Source organism: Odocoileus virginianus, unplaced genomic scaffold (assembly GCF_023699985.2).
Source record: "Odocoileus virginianus isolate 20LAN1187 ecotype Illinois unplaced genomic scaffold, Ovbor_1.2 Unplaced_Scaffold_6, whole genome shotgun sequence".
Classification (NCBI taxonomy): Eukaryota; Metazoa; Chordata; class Mammalia; order Artiodactyla; family Cervidae; genus Odocoileus; species Odocoileus virginianus.
The window spans coordinates 3,585,505-3,604,496 of NW_027224268.1; the positions used below are offsets into that span (position 1 = coordinate 3,585,505).

The 18,992-nt window shown below is 46.2% G+C and overlaps 1 protein-coding gene across 3 annotated transcripts in view; it reads right to left on the minus strand.

Moving 5' to 3' along the window:
* Positions 1 to 17,387, minus strand: part of PRPS2 (phosphoribosyl pyrophosphate synthetase 2) — a 28,891-nt gene extending 11,504 nt beyond the window's left edge. For 2 of the 3 annotated variants that reach the window (XM_020908851.2, XM_070462616.1), the window contains exons 1-4: positions 17,119 to 17,386; positions 11,778 to 11,961; positions 6,090 to 6,188; positions 4,958 to 5,082 (exon numbers count right to left, since the gene is read on the minus strand). In XM_020908851.2, the coding sequence (XP_020764510.1) occupies positions 4,958 to 5,082; positions 6,090 to 6,188; positions 11,778 to 11,961; positions 17,119 to 17,240 (530 nt within the window). In that variant the 5' untranslated portion in view covers positions 17,241 to 17,386. Of the gene's footprint in view, positions 1 to 4,957; positions 5,083 to 6,089; positions 6,189 to 11,777; positions 11,962 to 17,118 lie in introns of all 3 variants that reach the window. The other variant, XM_070462617.1, reaches the window with a different exon arrangement.
* Positions 17,388 to 18,992: the final 1,605 nt, after the last annotated feature.

An 18,992-nucleotide genomic window follows, 5' to 3' on the forward strand; every position in this document is an offset into this window, starting at 1 on the left:
CAAAACTGTGTTCTTCACAGCTGTATTTTAGGACTACTGTAACCAGCCCCACTCAAGTTAATGCAGGAATCATTAAGGCCTGCAGGAATCAGGCCTTGCCTGAAAAGCCGGGCCTTGTGTGGGGTATGTGTTAAGCAACCTACAGGGAGCAACGTGCCAGGACATGGCCTTGCGCTTGGGGGCAGCTGGGGAAGAAAGCCAGGGTGCTTTGACCACGGTCTAAAACTCCTGACTCTCAGCAGGCTGGTGTTTATGGGCATCTTTTAAAGTCAGAGGCCCAAATGAAAGTAAATTATTTAGAAACTACTCACTGCTCAGTTTGGGGAGCAGCCATGAGGGACGAAGTCCCGTTTAGCGAAGCCACGTAATCTGCAGGCTTATGACAAAGGGCTTGACTGCACTTGAGGCCTCTGAGATTGTAATCACAGTCCAGGCCTCTGCCCATCTACAGCAAATGCTCAAAGCCATCAGCCCTGAAAGGCCTGAATTGGCTAAAGGAGAAGCTGGCAGGCTAGGATTGCTGGTGAGCCCGGGGCATTCTACATTTTTCCTGTGAAGAACAGACTTCAATGATGAAACAGCATAAAATAATCCCACTGACATAAGGGAACATGAAATATCCTGTTTCACTTCTTAAAATGATAGTTTCTTCTTAAGCAATGCAGTTGAAAAAAATTTTTTTGAATGACCAAAACACAGACTCACACACAACCCAATTTAGTATGCAGTGACTAGACGATACAGCCTCTGGATGCTTAAGTCCTGGTACCATTCACTATGTCCTCCTCAGGTGGTGCCAAGTGGAGCCCGGCCAAATCCCTGAGAAGAACCCACTTTCTGGGGCCAAGAGGGCAGCAGGAAGGGGACTGGGTACCACGGGTTACCCCTGCTTGTCTCTGAGAACATTCAACAACTGGTATCATTTTTAACTGTGGTAGAAAAAGTTATACATATTACATAGAGGTATGTATACCCAATAGAATTTGAATGCTGACAAAAATTTTGCCCCATAATCGCCTTAAAACATATACTCCTCTCTGTATGCCAATTTCATAAAAGAAATTTAAACTCCAATTAAGGAAAGCTAGTAAGACAGATTTTGCCAAGAAAAGCCTCTTGAACATCTTACGTATGAGCATATATATTAAAATTTTGTTTCTACATAAGGATCAGGAAGGCCTCGGTACAGCAGGGCCCAGGTCCACAGCCTCACACGGGGATGCACTGCCACGTGGGGTGAACTTGGCATCACCTGTGTTCACATGTCTGCCAGGTGATCGGCTCTCCTGAGCCTGCGAATAAACACACCAGCAGGGGGCGCAGCCGCCTGAGTGGGAAGGAAGCTGAGCTATGCAGTTTGGTGGGTGGGGTGGGCGTGGGGGTGGGGGTGGGGGTGGGGGGATAGAGGAAGCCATGGAACATGAGTGGGGCGCCCCAGCCACTTCAGGTACCCAATGGTAACGTCAGAAGCAGAAAATCAGGCAAACTATTCCTGCAAAAAGCTCCCAGGGTTGCGACAATATCCCTATTTCTCCACAGGTACAACGGTACACCCTTACAGTCTTTCCAAAAGAAAAAGGAAAAAAAAGTCAAATTTGAAATAGTTGCACCAACTTCCCAAACCAGTTTTATGTGAATATTGACCATTCCAACAGTGGCGTGCTTCCTTCCTAAGGTGTACTTTTTCTCAGCTTCAAAGACTACCCACGAGTGACCTCTTGTGGTGATATTAAGTTTTACCTGCAACAAATTAAGCCTCGAAGTTTTTTCTGTAGCAACAAGTCCCAATTTCTCAGACACCTATTTGCGTGTGTGTGTGTGTGTGTGTGTGTGAAAAACAACTTGTCATATCAAGCAAAGAAGTCACAGATAATGTCAACTGCATGTATCATGTGTTACTTGTGAGGCTATTTTGTTGGTTGGGGAATAGCTTACTCCAGGATATGAGAGATGTGTAGCAAAAATTTAAGGGAAAAGAAACAAAGGTGACAAAAATTTTGAAATGCAAACCCTTAAAAAGTTTGCTTTTCCCGGCAGAGAGGGAGCAGCAGGGTAGTCTGAGTGGAACTGATTTGAAGGGGCTCTGAACAAAAACAACATCTTGCTGCTAGCTGTTTCATCTAGCTGGCTGATTCTGTTATTTTTATTTTTTTTAGCAGGGGTTAGCAAGTAGATGAGGGAACTGGGCATATAATAAAAGATGGTATTTCAAGTCAAAGGGACAAGAATTGATTATTTAACAGTTTGGGGACAATCCAGATAGCTAGGGACAAGGGAACTTGGATTCTTCATTCACTGTTTATTCCAAAACAAATTTCAGATGGAAAAAAAATCAAAATGTTAAAAAGGAAAAAAGCAACCCTTAAAATCTGTCAAATCAGAGGAGAGGAAAAATGTTAAGGGTGAATCCTTCATAAACCCAGAAGCCATAATGTGAAAAAGAGATAAATATGACTACATAAGAATGTTTTAAGAGTCTTGCAGAGAAGAAAAACACAAGAAGTGAAAAACTTGGGGAATTATTTGCTACACAGAGAAGCAAAGATGTCACTTCCTGCCTGCACAGAACTTCTAACAAACCAGAGGAAGAGGCCTCCAGCTGACAGAACAAGCAAAAGGTACGAACAAAAAATAAACGTGCTGGAAAGAGCACTCGACCTTATGCACAGCAACTGGAATTAACAGGAAGACATGCCCTGGACCACTCAGCTGATCTGTAAAGTAAAAGAGGTCTGATCAAGTGCTGAGCGAATGAGCCTATGTACCAAGTCACTGGCACACATAGTCGGGAATGTCAACTGGTCTCTTCCTTTTTAACTGACGTATACTTGATTTACAATGGTATTAGTTTCTGGTGTATAGCAAAGTGATTCAGTTATACATATGTGTGTATATATATACTTTTCCAGGTTCTTTTCTATTGTGGTTCATTATAAGATATTGCATATACTTCCCTGTGCTATACAGTAGGCTCTCGCTTGTCTATTTTATACATAGTAGCTTTATCTGCTTTTTATCTTCTTTGAAAGACCCAATTTTGACCCTGTCCATCAAAACCGAAATAGCTCATGCTCTTGGACTTGGTGACAGCAGTCCTAGGAACACTTGCACTTCCACTACTTGCACGTGTATAGGCAATGTGAAAGAGAGTGTCGTGCTGCAGGAAGGTGCCTGAGAACAGCACCAGCAGCGCCAAGGGCACGTGAAGTAAGTAAAGTCGCTCAGTCGTGTCCGACTCTCTGTGACCCCGTGGACTGTAGCCTACCAGGCTCCCCTGTCCATGGGATTTTCCAGGCAAGAGTACTGGAGTGGGTTGCCAGCTCCTCACAGCTGTGGAACTCTTGCTATGGTGGAACATGCTTTTAAAAAACACAAAGAAGTATGTGCAGCGTATTATCATCTGTGTGAAATCAAAAGGGAGATACATGTTTCAACAGCATTTCCAAATGCTACTGGAAAGACTTTGGAATGATTTTGGAAAGAATACAGGCCTCTCAAGAAGGAAGTGGGAGACATCATCTCATCCAAAAAAAAAAAAAAAAAGGAGGGGGCTGGGATGGGAAAAGACAGAGGACCGAGTTCAGAGTCCCGGCACGCAGGACAGCACTCTATCGAATCAGCATTCCACCACCTTCACCCTGATCCTCAACTGTCTCTACTGACGGCTCAGGACCCTTACTGAGGCCATTCAGCGTGCCTACACTCTGTTGCTTTTAGTGCCAAGCCAGTTTCTGGCCAGCGTCCTCCTTTTCCAGCCTAGCAACTGCTCTGTGACCCCACGAGGCGGGCTGTCCGCCGCCCAGTCATCCGCAAGCACGGGCTCTCGGCGGGTCGCACCCTCTCGCTTTCCTAATTGGATCATCAGGCCTTCAGTGCACGAGGTGGTCTTCGGCGGGGAGTATTTCCTGAACGGTTGGGCTTGTGGAACTCTCCCTCTGCCATTCTGAGGCCTGGGGTCCATTGTCCCAGCCCTGGGACCCCCACACCAGGGTGCAAGTGCATATCCCACCACACATCCAGCCGTGGCAGAGACCCTGGGCTGGCGCTCTCACAGGTGGCGCCTTTCTCCCTGCCCTCTGCCTTCTCTCCGGAGGCTTCCCTGTGGGCACCAGCCTCTGCCGAGCCACCCGTCTCTTCCTGGATCCGACCTATCACCCAAGTCACCCTGAGCGCAGCTCTCAGCCTTTTTTATTTCTTGGCCACAGGTATCTCCCCTTCCCTGGTAGCTCAGTTGGTAAAGAATCTGCCTGCAATGCAGGAGACCCCAGTTCGATTCCTGGGTCGGGAAGATCTGCTGGAGAAGGGATAGGCTACCCACTCCAGTATTCTTGGGCTTCCCCTGTGGCTCAGCTGGTAAAGAATCCTCCTGCAATGCAGGAGACCTGGGTTCAATCCCTGGGTTGGGAAGATTCCCTGGAGAAGGGAAAGGCTACCCACTCCAGTGTTCTGGCCTGGAGAATTCCATGGACTGTATAGTCCATGGGGTCGCAAAGAGTCAGACACGACAGACAGAGCAACTTTCACTCACTCACTCATCTCCTTTTCTCTTGGGCTGCTCTGCAGACAGGGATTTTAAAACTGTTCCATTTTGGCTTCCATTGCTAAGTGTTTGTAGTAAGAAGGCTGAGCTTGGTCAGTTGTGTTGTGAAGTGAAAGCCTTAATTTCCAATTAGGCTCATGGCTTCTATCATCAGAAATAAAAGTTTTAAAAAAACTCAGAACATTCTTTGCTGAAAATAAATGTCTATGTGTATTGTTTTTCTTCTGTGCGTGATGCAACGTTAAAGATGACAGCTCTCTGCTCTGGAGGTGAAGCCTGTTGTCTACTTACTTGGTCATCTACAAAATAAACAGGTAAGTCATTGAAGACATGCTTCCTTACCTAACACACACAACAAGGAAAAAGCAGCTAGCAAACCCAGAAACATGTCTCGCGCCACCTGAGCCTGTGCAATACCTTTTGGCGCCCCCGGCGTCAGGTGAAACAATGATACAATTTTTCCAGTCGCTGATGTTCTCCCGAATCCACTGCAGGACCGCAGGCTCTGCGTACAAGTTATCCACGGGGATATCAAAGAAGCCCTAAGGAGAGAAGTGGCTGTCATGTTATAACATCTCTGCCATGAAATAAAATTAGAATTTTTTATTCAAAAGAAGCCTTTTCAACAGATTCCCCTTTTACTTCTTTAAAAAATTTTTTTTTCAATTTAAGCATACATTGTATTTCTTTTTTAAAAAATGTTTTTGTAACTGAAGTATAGTTGATTGACAATGTTGTGTTAGTTTCAGGTATACAGCAAAGTGATTCAGACATATATATATATATATATATATATATCTTCTTTTTAAGATTCTCTCATGTTATATGTTACTATAAGATGCTGAATATAGTTCCCTGTGCTATACAGTGGATTCCTGTTGTATATCTATTTTATATTTTATCCTTCCCCCATTTTCCCTTTGGTAACTGTAAGTTACTTTTCTATGTCTGTATAGACTCCCTTTTCTTAATTTAAATGGAATTAAATCAAAAGACAGATATGTTCCAGAAGCAGATTTCGGTTCAGCTGGTATCTTTGGGGACATGGTTTATTACCTTATGATCACCTCTATTCTAAGAATAGGAGACTGGCTTTGTAGATCAGTGGGGGAGAGATTTGCCATTTCTTAAGCATCTTATTGTAAGCCAAATAATTCATAGTTAACTGTACTGCAGGGCATGCATACTGTAATTTGGCCTGTTTTATAGATGAAGGAACTAAGTTATGAAGAGTATTTTAAAAACTTAACAACTTTCCCATTCTAATTATTGGCAGAAGCTGAGGTAGAATTACAGAGTTTACTACCAAGAAGCCATTCCTGCTCCTCCAAAAGTGAGTGGAGGCAAGGTGGTGGTAGAGACAGGTGATATCAATGTTAAATTATCTAAGTTTGGTAAAAAAGCTGAAACTCCCAGAGAGTTGCCATATACAAACTTAAAAACACAAGTAGTATTACCTCCTTTGAAAACCTAACCTAACAGAGCTAGAATTTAACCAGTTGCATTAAGCCCTCACTATAACCAAGAACAACAAAGAAAATGCTGGAACCTGGATCTGAGAGGCATGCAGGTCCATGGTGATGATGTGATCCGCTCCAGCGACCGAGAGCATATTGGCCACAAGCTTTGCTGAAATCGGAGCACGACTCTAAAATACAAAGGAACAACTTTTATAATAAGGGAGAGATGGCGACATCCAGATTTCTCCCACTGAGATCTACAGGAGAAAGATGAATCACAGATGTTTTATTACGTGTGAAGAGAAGTAACATTAACAACTTAATTCCTCAATAATTTGAACTCAGTAATTTAAATTATTTAATTAATAAAGAAAGTCATAGGTTATAACAGCAAAAGAGACTCCTCCCAGTTTTATTCACCAAATACTAATTATTTACTTTTGGGAGGCAGTGTGCCTGACACTGGGTACAGAAAACAAATGTCAAAGAAGCAAATAATTAAAGATAAACACATGTCATATCATAATTTATATAATTCCAATTGTGACAACTAGGTAGAATAAAAGGTACCGAGAGAGAAAGTGAGAGGGAGACAGAGAGAGACACAGACAACAGCATGAAGGACAAGAAGTAAAAGACATTAGTTGTCAGAGGCCCCTCTGAGGAGAGTGCTTCTTAAGGCGAGGTCAGCAGAAGCGGGAGACGAGTGGCGCAGCAAGAGCCTGTGTGCCGTCATGGAGGCCGAGCGGTCACTCGGATCCATGATGGACAGAGCCTAGTGTGGCTAGCTGCTGGTCCAGGACGCAGAGCGGGGGGCCCCAAAGGCCAGTCCTTAACGCTGAGTTTCCGCACTACAGCTAGGAGCAAAGGCTGTTAGAATTCAACAAAAACCAGAAGGAAGAAAGAACAGCTTAAGGTGATGGATCAGCTGATATTTAGAGAAACAGACCGCAGTGTGACACTGTGTCTTCTTGAAGGTACCTAAGTTCTTCATAGCTTTAGCTTCCACAGCGTAAGTGATGGACATGAACTCTGCCCACGTCAAAACAATCCAAGGGACTATACAGGCATGATTAGGCCTAGGCAAAGAGTTCAGCACTTTGCTATAAACCAAGCATTCCTACATATAACAAAAAAGAAAATGTAAGCTGAAAAGATTTCATTCAAACTTACAATGTTATGTTATATAAGTTTCAATTATATCTTAAAGCTGAAAACAAAGATTTCATTCAAAATAGTAATAAATGATCTCTGTTAAATACACAGACACGCACACAGTATACTCCTGTAAAAACACACACAGGAATTAAATCACAATGTGAACCGATTATTTTTATTTTCTCTAGTATCATTCTTTTCTAAAAAAGAAATCTATTATATTTTAATGATAATTCACACCCCCCCACACACACTTTTTTTTTTTTTCGCACACAAAGAATGAGAGGAAACATCCCAAATGTTAACAGTAAATGTTTCCAGAAAATGAGATGATGGGGAAATAGTTTTCTAATTTTTTGTGAATCATTCAACCTGCTCAACTAACTCAGGTTTTTTCATCATGTAACTCCCCTGCTCCATTCCACGCTGCCCTTGAGATAAAGAGCCCTCCCCGCCAGTGCGGCTCTAGCTACTTAGAAGTGGTCTGCCCTGCACCCTTGCCTCAAGGAGGGCTCCTCCCCAGAGTGGGCTCTGGGCCCCCTCTCTCCCTCTTCTGGAGAACACTGTAAGCCTTGCTATCTACACCCACAGTCCCACCTTACCCTTAATCTGCCCCCATCTCTGCAGACCCTGTATGTCTGATCCTCCAGATCTCTGGTTCCAATCTCCAAACTTTAAGGCACTTGGAGAATTCCAGAGAGGAATGATCTGTCCATTATAAAGGGACACAGCATTTGGCCCCCACCACGTGGGACCACTGTAAGCCACCTGCTTAAAGATGGACATCAGAAGATAGTTTACATAGAATGCATAGTTCACAACTAGACTGTGTGTCCCTCAAGCGCAAAGGATTCATTTTGGAGATTCCTGCATCACCTGTAACCCCAGCTCTGTACCTTGCATATAACAGTTCTTCAGTAAATATTTAATAACAGGATCTGTAGAACACCGAGTTTCCAAGGCTTAGTCATTCACCTCACTGACTGGGAGAGTTATTTAGTCTAACAAAATTCCAGGGTAATTAAAAGAACAAATCCACCACTGGGAATGCGATTCACTATGCTGATGAACTCCGTCTAAGTTGATAACCTGCAAAAAGATTCCTCTGTCTCTCCTTGGCGTCAAGCCATTACTTCTGAGAGCTGGAGCACAGGAGCAATTTCTAAACCCACACTTTCTCCTCTCCTTCAAACTGTTTGAGAAGTTAATTTTCGGGCCATCTTTCATGATTTGCCTTAACACCCAACTGCCTCTTGCAAGAAAAATGATTCACAAGTTTTAACTGACTTTATGGCCAAGAAAGAGAAAAAATTAGTATGGCATTTCAACAAAGCTAGTCAAGGTACAGCAACTGCAAATAAAACGGTTGACTCCCCTAATGAGAAATGGTTAAGGTCAAATATTTTGTGAGCCAGACCAGTCTGGACAAAGACTCTCCAGAGAGTCCAGATTTCATTCAGCATATTATCTGCTGCCCTGATAAAAAGTGCAAACTTCACAAGCTTTAAAAATGGACAAGACTATAAAAATTTGTGTCAGCACAACTGTCCTCAATTTTCCCAGTTAAGAAGTCAAAAGAAACAATGTGATCATTGAAAGCAGATCATAACTTTGAAAATTTTGAAAAACAGCCCTCTATGATTCCTTTTTTGCTATCAGTTTTTCTCCGACAATACAGCATGCCATTTCTGAATTCTGTGTTCTTTCTGCTGCTGCTGGTGCCAACTCTCAACTGCTTTCGTGGCCTTGCTTCTGTGTTGCTGACAGTGATCACCTTGGCTCTTCTACCAGTGGTTAAGTTCAGAAAGTTGTGGGATTGTCTGATTGAGGTAAAAAAGAAAAGTACCCACCGTACTGTTTCCAAGAAATATACTGCCAGCAAAGTGACTAAGTAACAGTGAAAGAAAGAAACTGGGGCTCAAAATGGCCTCCACAAGAAAACCCATCTAAATGTCCAACAATAGAAGCTGGATCAAGAGGCAGTCGGACAAAGCAGATTCAGGGGATAGTTAAGTCCACTGGGGGCTCTGGAGGGCTCTTGGCCAGCACGATGGCAAGTGGAGGCCAGAGGCCAGGAGCAACCTCACATCCCCTGTGGGAGCAGGAGATCAACCACACAGACCCTGCAGGTGTCTTTACAACAGAGACTTCATGACGATCAAATGGAAGAAACAAAGTTTGAAAATACAATCTTGGAACAAGAGGTAACTTCCAATCAGATACTTGCAAACAAAAAATGCAGGGGTCTCAGTATTTGTGTCAGTTAAAAAGAAAGCTAGAGTAAAAAAAAACAAAACAAAAAACCAAAAAACCAGCTAGGTTTCCAAACTGTTAACCCAGTGGGAGATGGCCAAGTAATAATAAAAGGAGTAATTTACTGAAAAAGCAGTAATGTATCAAATATCTTAGTGCCAAGTGCAAGGGCTACTAGAAATAAAAGGAAAACCTGATGACAAATGACAGAATACAGAATTTACTAAACCTCCTGTTATGTAGAAGAGAGATGTAGCAGAATATTAGCTTCTCTAGGACACAGACAAGAATGAAGATGCTGAATAATCCCATGGAAACGCACAAATGGGAGGAAGAGCTAGGACAACAGATTACACTGATGGAACAAAAGATATCAATTTAAATTTGGCAGCTAAAAATGCACATAAAACTTGCAAATCAAGTTTGGAATAAAAGCAGCTTGACAAATGATACGTGGGAGGTCATATGCCTCACAGGAGCAGACGGGACCTACACATCAGCTAAAGCCAAGTCACAAAGTGAAGGACACACACACACACCTCCCCACATACTACACACACTCCAATATTTCATGGCAATGGCAATTACCTGCTATTCAATGTCCATAAAGAAATGTTGCACTGGGAAGACCCAGAGGGATGGGATGGAGAGGGAGGTGGGAGGGGGGATCGGGATGGGGAACACATGTAAATCCATGGCTGATTCATGTCAATGTATGACAAAAGCCACTACAATATTGTAAAGTAATTAGCCTCCAACTAATAAAAATAAATGGAAAAAAAAAGAAGTGTTTTACAGACATACATCGTTTGTCTCTGTCACACAACTAGAGCTTGGTAGTTACCACAGAGACCACGCAGACCTTCACAGGAAAAGCCTGCTGACCCTTTCTAACATACATGCTGAGTCACATTTCAAGTGCAGAGTGGAGTTCTGGAGATCAAATTTTTAGTGGGCAATTCACTGACTAAGCTGTGTTCAGCCGAGTCTGGAAACCACACCTGAAGGAGTTGACATTAAAATTTACAGGGACCTTGCTACAGGAATCCATATTTATAAACAGACTTTTTTCACATGAGGGAAATCTTATGTACTGTTGAGAAATTTGCGTTGTTTCAGAAAAGCAATTCTGGAAACAAATGGAGGTGTACTGGAGAAAGTTTCTCTCATTGTAACTAGTTATCCCATCACAGGACAACAGTGTGGCTGGCGAACTAAAAGGATTCACTTGGAACTGACCATCTATTCACAAAACTCAAGGAGGGCAACAGCTTAAGTGTTGCTCCCATAGAGGGTTGAATGGTAACCCCAAAACTCCCTTTCACCCAGAACCTCAGACTGTGACCCCATTTGGAAATCAAGTCTTTGTGGATGTTAAGACGGTGATCAAGATGAGATCATTCTGGATTAAGGGGCTCCCTAAATCCAATGACTATCCTTTTATAAAAGAGGAAAGCACACACAGAGACGAGTAGAGATGGCAATGATGCTACCAGATGCCAAGGAATGCCATGAGCCCGCAGAAACAGAAGAGGCAAAGAAGGCTCCCCCTGGAGTCTTCAGAGGGAATGCAGTCTGCTGGCACCTTGACCTCTGACATCTGGCCTCTAGGATGATGAGGGTGCACATTTCCATCATTCTAAGCCTTCCAGTTTACGGTCATTTGTTCCGGCAGCCCTAGCAGAGTAATATGACCCCTTTGCAAGTTCCCCTCCACCTTCCCCGATTTTTCTTGAGGGCAGAGACCATATCTTCTTCGGTTTCTTCTACAACCTCACAGGCCCTCCTACAATGCCAGTGTTGCAAAAAGGATAACTCAACAATACTAACTTCATTCCTGTTAGAGGGTTAAAAAGGGTTACTGTTATAAATGTAACTTAGTATCCTGAGAGAACTGTAGACACACACAGCTGTAAGAAATAATGCTGAGATGGTGCGTCCTTATCCTAGTATTTCATGGTAACATTTTGCAGCCTTAAGGGAAGAAATCACAACCTGGATTCTGACATGGATACAATCCAGGGGTCTGCCTGGGACTTCCACCAGCGTTTTACACTCACCAGAGAGTGTGTGTCTGTTTATGTATTTAGTTCTACTCCCCACCACAAAGACACATACCAGTTTCATTACAAGGACTATAGTAAGTGTATTTTCAGACCCGCAAAAATACTCTTTACCTGTTTCTATATTTACAAACATGACGGCTGATTCAAAGATAAACCTTGGATAAAGGCAAGAAAGCATGTTTACTCCATCACAACAGTAGAAAGCCAACATTTCCCAGGGAGTCGGAGGTATGAAGTGAGAAAATAAATGCAGCCATCAAGCCAGAGCAGGTTCCTCCAGCGGCAGCCCCGCACCCATACCTTGTCCTTCTTGTCTTGCCGGGCGTAGGGGAAGCACGGGATCACAGCGGTCACCCTGGAGGACGATGCGATCTTGCAGGCGTTGATCATGATAAGTAGTTCCATCAGGTTGTCGTTGATCTCACCGCAGCCACTCTGGATGATGTACACATCTTCCCCTCTCACACTCTCACCAATCTCCACGCTAGGGAAAGGAAGGTGCCGCTGTTAATAGCTAAGCCTCCCTGTGCCTACCCCTAAGGGCTGCGACTAGCGAGTACTCAGCAGGCGGTGGTCCTTGCGGGTAGGACATCTTCCACTGAGAGGAGACAGAGCAAAATCAGCGAACGGAAGAGGCACACGGGCAAGGTCTGGGCAGATTAGGCACAAGCTTCCAACGCTTCTCACCCAAGTGCAGTCACAGAGGACATGTGAATTCCCCCAGCGACCAGCTGTGACAACACATACATAAGGGAAGCCCTGTCACCCCGGGAAGCTCATCGGAGACTCCATTGCCTTGGGTTTTCTTGGGGGCCAGGGACTCAGTGTTAAGCACGTGGTTTTCACTGGGACCCTTTCCCATGGGCAATGGGGGAAACCTTGCGCAAACTAAGTTCCCAGAAGCCAGCCAAAGGTCGTCCTATAAAGGGACCTTTTTCATATACGAATGACTCTAATAGGCTCTTTAGAAACTGTCTCTGGCCTGTTACATTACATTAACTTTACTGTATTCTAGTTTTTTACTGTTACACGTACACATTGCTTTAAAAATTCCAACCATTCTGTAAGGCCTGTAGCAAATAAAATAAGCCCAAAGGCAGCCAATTTCATCTCTTGATGTGGTTTTGACATATTTATCTTCAAAGTCCCTCACTAATGCTTGGATTGCTTCATCTGGATTTTTCATTTTAGGCATCATGGGTTGACTTCTCACTCTGGACCATGAAGACTGACCTGTCTCCTCCCCATCCCATCCCCTGCATTGAGCGCAGCCCTCCCATCTCATGTTGCCATCCTCCCAACACAGATCAGTATCTGCCAACCAAATCTGAGAGCTACATTTTAACTGTGTCGGTGCCATTCAGAGCCAAGCCATACAGTAAACTGAAAACCAAGTTCACGGTGCCCTTCTGTACACAATTTTGGCGGCGGCGGGGGGGGGGGGGGGGGGGTTTGTTCGCCTTGGAGGAAATGATCCTACCTCTTCATCTACTAAGTTTTCCAATACAAACGGCAGCCTCAATACCGGGCTAACAAATTAAATCCTACAATGTCAATGTCAAAGGCCTCACGTGTGATCTCTATTCCATGGCCTGCTCGAGGCTCGCCCCCAAGCTGGCTGACCTGGGTTCTCTTCCTGCCTGTGACAGCTGTCTCCTGGGAATTCCCTTCCCCCGTCTCCTACCCTCGATTTCCCACTTTCTGTACCCTTTCTTGGTGCACTTGCTAGTTTTGCTGATGGACATCCTCTGGTAGCGTCTTGAAAAAAGCAAACAGGAGCTTAACTCTTTGAAAACTGCCTGCCAGGAAGTTTCAAGTGTAGGATTTTGGGGGTTCAACGAGAGAATGAGTCAATACAACACTGGCATACACATACAATTAGCTGTGCCCTTTCTCTTGCGATCAGAAGTCAATTATACCCAATAGTATTGTTTTATTGGAAGAGCTGATTATTTCTAAAGAAAATGGAAATATAAATGGTATTTGGAATACCATATAGTAGTCTATCAGAACCAATGGAAGCTTCTATCTAACTTCAAGTAGAATAATTAGAAGATAAAAATGCCATTTTTCAATTTGACGTGATCTGGAAACAGTTTTGATCACAGTGGGCCAGCCTCCCACATACTCTGTGCTCTGCCATGGATGGAAAAAGTACAACGCCAGCCTCAGGATGAGCATGTGACAGAGGTCGATGTACTCCTCTTGAGCTCAAGTACTAAGGAGCTAAACGTAATTCCTTTGTGAACATCACATCAAACGTGAGGTGAAGTTGATCAAGAAATCCCAGTATTATAGCTCAGAGGTGGACAATCTACAGCCCGTGGGCTGAGAAGAGTGTGGTGGGCAGAATGACGGCCTCCCAAAGACATCGATGTCCTAATCCCCAGGACCTTCAAATATGTTCATTTACAGGGCAAAGGAGAAGCAAAGTGGCAGATGGAATTAAGCCTACTAGTCAGGTCACCTGAAGACAAGAGAGATTAGCCTGGACCATTCTAGTTGGCCCAATGAGATCACAAGGGCCCTTAAAGATGGCAGAGGAAGAGAGGTCAGAGAAAGAGATCTGAGAGCCGAAGCAGGGTCAGAGATGTGCTATGTGGCTGGTCCTGAAGATGGAAGAATGGGCCAAGAGCCAAGGAAAGCAGGCAGCCTCTAAGAGCTGTGAAAGCAACGGATGGATCCTGCCCTAGAGCCTCCACAAGGAACTCTGACCCACGATGGATTTCTAACCCACAGAACTGTAAGCTGCAACAGCAACAGAGCCGCTATGGGCCCATGAAGCCTAAAATGTTATCTGGCCACTTACAGAAAAAGTGTGCCAACAACTCCTGATGTTATGATTGTTTAGCCCCAAATTTCAGGGGGATAAACTTCTTTGCCCTATTTTTTCTAAGGAACAACCTCAATCCCCATGGGGAAGACAGAAACTACGTATGATCACCATGGCAACTTTTTCCCAAAGCTATTCCTGATCCCACTCATATAGATGGTCACGACTGATCTTTATTCTAGGTCTTTCAAAAACTGTGGGCAGAAGGCAGCATCCACTGCTCTTCACTGATCCTGAAATAAGGCTGATGAGTTTATCTGAGCCAACAACGAATGGGTGTGGTAATTAAAAGACAGCCACAGACTAACACTTTTTCCACCAAGAAGGGCAATCTACGGTCCCTCCCCCTGGATCTGGGAGGACTCTGCGCTTGACAACACAATGTGACAGAAGTGACAATTCCCTGACTTTGGGGTCCAGGCCTTCACAGATGGGGAGCTCTGACTTCCTGTGTTTTGAAGTCGTTGTGCTTGGATGCCAGTTTCCACGCTCTAATAAGGAAGCCCCAGCAGGCCTGTGGGGAGAGGTACAGAGGTTCCCAGGCCGAAGCTACTGCCAACTTACCAGCCATGCAAGCCAGCCAGCTCAGAAGTGGATTCTCCAGCCCCAGATGCCAACACGTGGGGCAGAAAGAAGCCTTCCTTGCTGAGCCCTGCTCAAGTCAGTGTGAGAGTCAAAGAAATAACGATCATACACAACAGATAACCAGGACTTTGGGTCTTACAATCCAGGTAGCCACTCTGGGCAGGTTAGCTGACCAACAGAAAGGGTGCCATCCTCCACGCTGTTCTAGGACGTCATCACAGCCTTTCAATGGTCAACTGGAAAGCTGGAACTGACATCTCCCTGTGGAGCTTAAATGATTTAGAGATGAGAAGATAAAATCATGAGGCTCTGTGTCCAATTAGACAGTGTTTTTCAAATGGGTAATAGGAGGAGTTGAGGACTAACAGACGCCAAACCAGATTTATGGTCCTGGCTCAGGGAGAGATTTAGGAAGGGGCCCCTGGACCTAAACTGAAGCTTTTTTCTCTTCCTTTTGCCCTCTGCTTTTCATCTTTAGGACCACACAGTAAAAACCAGATTACCAGCACAGTATCTGGTACAGGGAGGCCTATTTGTAAAAACTCAACCTCTGGGCCGAGACAGTTCATGGGAAAGAGGGAAGTTAGGAAGTTAACCTCTAATAGTCTAGATATTAAAAACATAAAATATAAGTATACAGCAATTCCCAGACTTCATGGTGAGTGGTTTCTGACACCGATTTCTAATTACCTGGTAATTATAAAATACTCAGAAACAATAATTTCTTCTTGACCTATATGACACCACCTCTGGAACACAAACTGTTATCCCTTTCTTCTGAAAGCTACTGTAATTTGAACAGGACTGCTAAATATTGTCATATTCAAACTTAAATATACTATCCTTCGCCAGAGCCCTGGCCATCCTAGGAGACTTCTGTATGGAACTCTGTAAAGCGGAATTCTTTAGCTGAAAGACTTGCGCATTAATACTACCTGCTACTCATTCACAAATGTGTCTTCACTTATCAGCCTAAAAAGGTGACTCAATAGCAAACACCACCATCTCTCTCTGTCATAACAACCACTCCTCTGTAACTAAGCAATCTGCCTATGCCAAGCTCATCGAGATTTTTCTCCCATGTTTTCTCCTAGAAATTTTCAGTTCTAGGTTTTACATTTAGGTTTAGGATTTTAAGTTCATTTCTGAAATGGTAGGAGGTATGGAAGGAGTTTTTGGGGTTTTGGTTTTGTTTTTTGTTTTGTCTTGTTTTGCAGCTCACCAACACTTGTTCCAGCCCTGCTTGTTGGAAATGTTGGCTGAACTGGGTCTTTGCCAAAGATATCAAAATGATCAGTAACTTAAAAAAAAAAATCAGTAACTGAGTACAGTGGTAGATATTTAAGGGGGGAGGGGGAAGGAATGGGACCAACTTGAAATGAGTTAAGAGCTGCGTGGACGCAGGTAAGTGGAAAGAAAGGAGCTCCCGGCCCGGCTTCTGAGGGGGCCACCAGCCTGACCTCACTGAACGGAGGTCACCACCTCTTGCGGACCTGAGACATGAGGGACAGCAGTTACACTCAAGCCATGGCCTTGCTGCTGGACACAGCAGTGTCCCAGGACGATGAAGAAGCTGGAGAAGGAAAAAAAAAAAAAAAAAGTCCATCATCTCTGAGGCAGAAAAGTTAGCACACGGGATCCCAGCACGTGAGCCCTGAAGTTCTCAGGCTCTTTAAACCCTTTGCAGGACCACACCTGCTGGTAACTCAGGAGCCGGCACCCGGCACCCGAGCAACTCAGGACTGTCACCTGCGGAGCTTTCAACATGCGGACCCTCACAGCCCTCGGAAGAAACCTCCGGGAGCGCAGCGCAGCTGCATTTTCCACAGCCCCGGGCGAACCCAGCGCGCCGCCCGGACTGGGGACGTGGGCGGGACGTTTCCTAGCGCGCCCTGGGTTTGGAAGCCTCGCGGCCGGCAGGAACGCGGACCCCGGGGCGAGCACGCCGCGGGCCATGTCCCTGCCCGCGTGCCCCGCACTCGATTCGGCTCCAGCCGACTGCACCCACCAAGCCCCGCGGGCCGCCCGGGGGGTCGCTCTTCCGGGCTGGGGCCGCTCTCCTCGGTTTCTCACTGACGCCGCGGCGGTGGCGCGGAGGCCGCGTCGTGGCCGGCCCGCCCCGGAAGGGGGAGCGGGCGGCCGCAGAAAGGGTCCCAGGCAGACGCCGGCCCCAGCCGGGTCGCGCAACCGCGCGCCAAGCGCCCTCCCCGGCCCGGCCCCCACCTGGTCTCCTGGTTGCTGAACTTCTTGGTGATCACCTTGCCCAGCTCCAGGCCCAGCCGGTCGGCCACGCGCTGGGACAGGTCCTGGTGCGAGCTGCCGCTGAAGAGCACGATGTTGGGCATGGTCGGGCGCGGAGTTCCGAGCGGAGCTAGGCGGCTGAAGCGGCGGTCACTCGGCAACCTGCGGCGAGAGCGGGAAAGCGCGACTGGCGGACACCTGGGAGGAGCGGAGCTAAAGAGGAGCTGGAGGGGGCGGGGCTGAGGGGCGGAGCCTGGGGAGGAGGAGGTGGAGGCGGTGGCGCTCAAGGGGCGGAGCTGCGGGGTGGGAGGAGTGGGAAAGCGCAGCCGCGGGCTTCGGGGGAGGAGCTGGAGGGGGGCGGAGGAGCGGCAAGGCGCAGCCGCGGTCCCGTAGGCGGAGCTGAGGGAGGAGGAGCCGCGCGGTGGGAAGCGTGGGTTAAGCGCCGCCGTGAGTTCCGGAGGCGGAGCTGGAGGGGAGGGCTTGAGGGAGGAGGAACTGCAGGAGGAGGCGGAGTGGGAAAGTGCGGCGGCAGGACCCGGAGGAGGAGCTGGAGGCGGAGGAACTGGAGGGGCGGAGGAACTGGAGGGGCGGGGCCGGGGAGGAGGGGCGGAGGAACTGGAGGGGCGGGGCCGGGGAGGAGGGGCGCGAGGCGCTGAGAGGATGGAGGCTGGACGGGTAGCTGGAGGAGCGAGGGAGAGCGGGGCGGGGGGAGAGCAGGAAGAAGAGCCCCGAGGGTGTGGCGAGGCGGGGGCTGCTGCACACCGAGTGCGGTAGGATGAGAAACCCTGGGTGGCCTGGCTCCGTGGGAGAGCTCCAGGCTCTAATCTTGATCTTTCCGTCCAGCTTTGCGGGGGAGAGTCGGTGAACCTGCTGAACTGTGCACAGACGGAGGGTGCGGGGAGGGGGGAGGGAGATGCCTCCCAGCAGGAGCGCCTCCCAACCTGACGTACCCCCAAACCCGTTGCAGATCCCTAGGGCAGTTTACAAGGGTCTGCACACTGGCCTGCAGGCCAGATCCACATCCTGCCTATTTGTACCAGAGAGCGAAGCATCACTTTACACTTGACCACTTCTGCATGTACATGATAACAGCTACCATGCCATTGAACCCCGATTAAGAGAAGTATTTTCCTTCCTCTTATTAATGGGTGCCTACTGCAAAAAAAAAAAAAAGTGTATTATTAAGTTTGGATTTCATCAATAAAAACATTGTGAAGTTTTTTCCTCTCTTGTTATTTAAGTACCTCCATAATAGCCTCTTCATTTTGCCTCTTGGCCCACAAAGACTAAATTCTTTACCATCCAGTCCTTCGTTAAAGAGCAGAATTGCCTGGGGTCCTTGCAAAAGACACAGTATCAGCAATCATCTGAGCCCTGACAGCAGCTAAGGGGCGAAGTTGCTTTCGATGTTGGATGGATCCAAGGCCCCTCCAGATTCCCCATCTTTAGGTCGACCTGGTGCCCCTCGTATCAGCTTCACAGCCTCCTACCTGTTGCTTTCTCAAAGGCTTGACCCCAGGAACAAGACGGCCAGGTGACTCCCAGCCACAGCCCTCCACATCCCTGGAGGCCCTGCCTTCCCTTCCCTCCCTGCAGACAGAGCAGAAAGGTTTTCTCAAGAAGCAAATACAAAACTAACACAACGTTGTAAAGCAACGATACTCTAACAAAAAATTAATTTTAAAAAATAACAAAATATTTTTTAAAGGACATGGCAGTAGTTCACTATTTAAGAATGTTTGTGGCACAGGGAACTATATTCAATATTCTGTAATAAACCATAATGGAAAAGAATGTGAAAAAGAATATATATATAACTGAATCACTTTGCTATATGAGACTACTACAACATTGTA